Source organism: Mesitornis unicolor, unplaced genomic scaffold (genome assembly GCF_000695765.1).
Source record: "Mesitornis unicolor isolate BGI_N332 unplaced genomic scaffold, ASM69576v1 scaffold17409, whole genome shotgun sequence".
NCBI lineage: Eukaryota > Metazoa > Chordata > Aves > Mesitornithiformes > Mesitornithidae > Mesitornis > Mesitornis unicolor.
The window spans coordinates 239-5,774 of record NW_010208126.1 but is presented as its reverse complement, the minus strand read 5'-3'; the positions used below and the strand labels follow the sequence as shown (position 1 = coordinate 5,774).

Here is a 5,536-nt window from a genome sequence, read left to right as displayed (position 1 = left end):
TCCACTCATCTGAACTTCAGATTATGTGTGCTGTTATCTGATGGACCTTTGGGGTGCCTCTCACCTAATTTTAGGTGTCTAAAAGTTAAAGGAGTTTGGGCTGCTGCCCCTTACTCTTACAGGCGACAGGGAGATCAGGAGCTTCAATAACTGAGCTATCTCCATTGCCTGTCTCCAAGCCAAGATAAGACACTCTCAGAAGAAGTCCTTATCTTTCCACTCACCAGAGAGTCCCTGCAATGGGTAGCTTAGATACAAAGGCTGAGCTTTGTATCCTGGTGGGTGAATCCCACATTTTACTGGCAGTACACAGGACCTCAGAGCAGGCAGATCCCAGATCCCAGCCAGACTGTAGCTGCTTGTTGCTGAAAGCTGCTTGGGGAACAGGAATAAGTTACTTTATTTCCCTCTGATTTCAAGACTGTCTCACATTGCGTTGGCCCAAACTCCTGGTTAGGCAACAAGTAGCATCGACCCACTCATAGAAGCGCACAGGTTCTGTTGTAGGTGACAGCATGAATTTGGCACCTCAACTCAATGTGATGAACCGCCCTTTGGCTGTGGTTGCCTCCCGCCAGCCTCCCCAGGAGAGCCCAGGAACCTGCTGTGGAGGTCCTGTAGTACGTAACCCAGGCATTTGAACTAGATGAGGAAGACCAGCTTATCAGACTGCCCTGCTTTTTTAACAGAGTGCCTTTCCCTCTCTGCATTCAGACTTATGACTAATTACTTCACATGCTGCCTTGCCGCTCTGCATCGCTGATGATTAGCCGGCAGAGAAGCTCCCAGCCTTCCTTCTCAGCACCCACCCTTCAGCACCAACTTCAGCTCTAAATTTAACCAAGACAACCCTCTTAGTTCATTAGATGCATCGTGATTTTTACTGCCAGGTTTAGATGAAGCATCAGAGACGCTCACCTATTTTCCTGACCATAAAAGCTGTAACACAGAGGTTGCTTCCCAGTTGAGTCTTGCATCAGACGGATTTTAATTCCCTTCAAGTACGCACATGACAGCACAGGCTCTAAAGCTTGGTGCCCATCACAAATCTCCATGCAGAGACTTTTATGAAGCCCCTGTTAAAACTCAGCCCATGTGTGCAGCTTCATCAGGCTCTGTCATTCTTGCTACATGGCCTTGAGAAAGCTGGATGAGGGAGGAGAAAGGGAATATCTGTCTGTTAAGGGACATGCAGGTGGGATACTGATACTGTTTTTTACTTACATTTTGAGACACAAAGTCTAATAGGGCCTTGCTCATGCCTAAGAAGGCGTTATATTTTTTGTTGTGAGTCATCTTCTATATATATGTACAACACGAATTAGACATAAAATTGAAGAATTCATGATAAAACCCAAAAGCTTTATCATGTACAGATTTCTGGATTCTTGATTTGTACAAAATGTAAAATTATATACTCCAAGTGAGAGCAATTCTTCCTTTTGGAAAAGTTCAGTCCAATATTACAACTCCACTATAGTATTATCTCTGCTATAAACATTTTTTTGAACACAGGAAGAAGTGCTCATGCTTAGTTTGTTTCATTCAATGCTATTCTGATTTCAGAAGAAGGATTTGAGATCTGCTTTTAACTTGAAACCTTGAGGGGAGGGAATTTCAAAGCTCGATATAATTTTTTTTCAGGCCTTCGTCATTTCTAGGAAGTGGCAAAATATGTAGCACAGACAAAGTCAACATAGTCAACATCTGTTCTTTCTCTATTTTATGCCTCTCAGTGTATAAATATACATGCAAAAATGCAAGTTACTGTCGTTTAATGAGGCCGCCTTAACAAGGAATAAACGTATAAGCCCATACCTATGCAGCTTGACTCACATCTCGGCCAGATCAGGAAGCAAAGTGCTGAAGCGACTGCTGATGCAGACATTTGCCCAGCACAAACACTTCAGTTGATGGACATCATTTCACTTGCTTCACTAAAATTACGCTGCTTCCCACCAGTGAAGGATGAGGCTGGAAGAGCTCAGACCAGGTAGTGAGGAGCAAAGACCAGCTCCATCCCACAGCCCTGCCTCCCACCCTGTAGCCCATCATTAAAATCTCCAGTGCCTCCAGTGAAGCACTGCCGGAGATGAAGGATGGGCAAGCCTAAAAGTAGCATCATTGTTGCTCCTCCATGCTGCATTTCTCTGTACAAAATAACTTCTGTTGACCTGTAAAGACCTCTGCACTCTGAAGCATGAAATCCACTAACAGATCCCTCCAACACATCACAAAACCTTTATTAGTGTTTAGCAGTGACACAGATTACAGGAACCAAAGGCAATTAAATAACATTTAAGTTGACCACAGACTCAAGAAATACAAGTCACATTTGGCATGGCAAACTTCTCAGTACACTGGGTTGCTTAGGTTATTATTACACCATGAAAGAGGAATTTCCCTTACAAGGTTCTACATACTCAGGATATTATTATTAATTATTATTATTGTGTCTTTCAGACAGCTCCTTTGGCAAGAATTCCCATTTTTTAAGATTTTATTATATAAAAATATAACCAATTTTCATTATGTACAAACATTACATTACACAATGTACAGGTTTAAAAACACTACAAAAAATGGCAGGCCATGGGTGAACCAAAAGCAGAAAAAAAATAAATGTAGAAAACATGGACAAAATTTAAATACCGCACATTTCATAAAAATTACATTAACTACAAACAATGTTTTTCGTTTGCAAATATCAAACAGTACTGACATGATTGGAAATCTTTCCCAACAGCTTCATTTTTAAGGCACATCTTGCATATTTACACGTACGACACCGGATCTCGTCAATAACTTAAAGGCTCTCAGGAGTGACCTAGTCGTGTGTGCGCAGGGACGTGTGTACTCGGGGGAGCGTGTTGGGTTACACCTTCTCAGCCGTGTCAGTCTGGGGACCCAGGTATCTAGTTGAGGGGGCTGGGTAGAGGGGCACCCCGATCTCCTGAAGGTCGGGGAGCCGTGCAGGGCGTGGCGGGGAGAGGAGTGTGATCGTCCGGTCAAAGTCCCTGTGCAGCACTTTCTCGTAGACGCTTTGAAGCCCCACTGTTTTGGGCAGCTGGGCTTGGTAAAAGTTGTCCCTGCGGAGGGGATCCCTGGGCAAGGACGTGCTCTTGCAGAAGGTGGAGAGGGGTGCTGAAGGGTGGGGAGAGGGGTGAGGGTTGGCTCGGCCGCAGGAGGGACTCCAGCAGCGGTCTGAATGGCCCAGGATCTTGCACTCAGCTGTGCACGCCCACAGACCTAAAGAGAGAGAGGAGGAGAAACCTGTCGTTACTGCAGGAATAAATCCACATCATTCATAATCCTCAGAGTTATCGGTCATGGGCTAATTCAGTGCAGTGGTGGGAGTTGGGAGGTGATGCTCTATGGCACAACAAAAATAAAACATGCTTTGGAAGCTTGTGTCATTTTGCTAGTGATATGCCACACAATCCTGACTTTAAGCGAAGCTTTCTGGGGAGGAAAAATGCCCAAATACTACAGTACTTCCAGCATCTGCTAATTCGTGCTGGACACTCGGTGCAGAGAGGGACCACCACCTGACAGCCGGCTGCAAAGAGACAGGTGGTTTGAGTCACGCAGCATCAGGCTTCCCCCTCCTGCTGCCCTGCCTAATCACTGTGCACCAGGAGTAGGTCCCTCCATCCACCTCCCCATCCGCCCATCCGTCTGACCAGAGAGGCCAGTCAGGAGCAGGAGCTGAGCCCTTACCATTCTGCATGTGCGTGATGAGGTCTTTCTTCAGGGCATCTCCGCTGATATCTGAGTCGCTGTCGTTAAAATCACTGTCGCCTTTGCCACTGTCTTTGCCACTGAACTTCTCTGCCTCTCGACCGGAGATGGTGTTGAATGAGTGCCCCTTCCAAATGGCCACGGGGGGAGCAGGCTCCTTGTTGTAGCTGGGAGCAGCAGCGAAACCCTGCTGGGGGGCGAGATGAAAGGAGAGGTGAGAGAGGGAAGTAGTGAATGGTAAATCAACATCAGAACCGCACCTCTGCAATTCACATCCCCTAAGATCCCTCCCACCTGCCGACCCCCATCCCCACAGCAGGACCTTACCTCCCCGCTCGGTCCTCTGAGCCTCTTCTGACCTTCGTAGAGGCAAGCGCTGTCACTGCCGCTCTCGGCGGTGGAGATCTCTTCAGCAGCTGGAGAAGGGTCAGGGCTGGTGAAAGAGGTTTTGCTGGGAAAGGTTCGTACTTCAAACATGTTCCCCCTCTGGCTGCCCTCCTCCTGCCGGCCCTTCTCCAGGTGGGAGATGTCTATCTGCTCCTTCAAGGAAGCGTTATTTTTGATCTCGTTCCCCTTCTTGCGCCTGTTGCAGGTGGTGGCAATGGTGATTATAGCCACCAGGAGGAGGGTGCAGCTGCCTGCCAGGACGATGATCACAATCAGAGGGATGTCCCACTGCACAGCCTTTCCTTCCCAGGAGCTGGGCTTGGCTATCTCCTGGATACTGGAAGGAGCAGTGGCGGTCACCAGGAAGTTGACTGTGGCGGTCGTGGCCAGGGGGGGTCTGCCGTTGTCTGTCACAGTGAGGATGACCTTGAACAGCTGTCCCAGCTCTTCAGAGAGGTCGCCCCTCAGCACAATGTCCCCAGTACTTGGGTTGATGGTGAAAAGGTCCTGCTGGGACTCTTCCAGGAAGGCAAATGTGAGCTCAGCATTGGCCCCATCATCTGCGTCTCGAGCTTTGATCTGGGCCACCAGGGAGTCACGAGAGGTCTTGCTGGACACGCTGATTTCCACTGTTCCGTTGGTGAGCACTGGGTGGATGATGACAGGAGGGTTGTCGTTCTGGTCCACCATCCTCACTTTGACAAGGGTGCTGCTGGAGAGCTGTGGGGAGCCTCCATCAGTGGCCTGGATCCTCAGGTCCAGCTGCTTGAGGATCTCATAGTTGAATGTCCTGAGGGCATAGATAGCCCCAGTGGCAGGGTCTACTGAGACGTAGGTAGAGATGGGGGCCCCCATGACCTGTGTTTCCAGGAGTCGGTAAGTGACCTTACCGTTGTGGCCAAGATCAGGGTCACGGGCCACCACGGTGGTGATGTAGGCACCCGGAGGGTTGTTTTCTGGCACAGCCACCTCATAGAGAGGCTTGGCGAAGAGTGGTGCATTATCATTCTCATCACTCACCCGCACTGTGTACTGGCGGACAGTCTTGAAGGGCGGCGAGCCCAGGTCCTCAGCCACTACGGTGAGGTTGTACTCGGGGATGCGCTCACGGTCTAGCGCCGCTGTGGTGACAATCATGTAGCTGTCCTCGTAGGCACGCTGTAGGGCAAAGTGGTCGTGGCCACGGAGGCTGCAGCGCACCTGCCCATTGGTGCCCGAGTCACGGTCTGAGGCACTGACGAGGGCCACGAAGCTCTCACTGGCTGCTGCTTCGCTGATGTAGGCCACACCAGAGGCACTGGCAGCACCTCGGAGGGCGCTGATGCTGATGCGTGGCGCATTGTCATTGACGTCAGTAAGGCGGACGACGACAGTGCAGGTGGCAGCGCGGGGGCTGGCGCCACGGTCC

At 49.6% G+C, this 5,536-nt stretch overlaps 1 protein-coding gene across 1 annotated transcript in view; it reads right to left on the bottom strand.

Annotated features, from left to right (window-relative positions):
- Nucleotides 1-2,228: 2,228 nt before the first annotated feature.
- Nucleotides 2,229-5,536, bottom strand: part of PCDH8 (protocadherin 8) — a gene marked incomplete at its 5' end in the record, with an annotated part of 3,538 nt that continues 230 nt past the window's right edge. Inside the window, 3 exons of the mRNA XM_010192384.1 lie at nt 2,229-3,249; nt 3,721-3,931; nt 4,069-5,536. The exon at nt 4,069-5,536 is cut by the window's right edge and continues 230 nt beyond it. Coding sequence (XP_010190686.1) covers nt 2,876-3,249; nt 3,721-3,931; nt 4,069-5,536 — 2,053 coding nt within the window. The remainder of the gene's footprint in view (nt 3,250-3,720; nt 3,932-4,068) is intronic.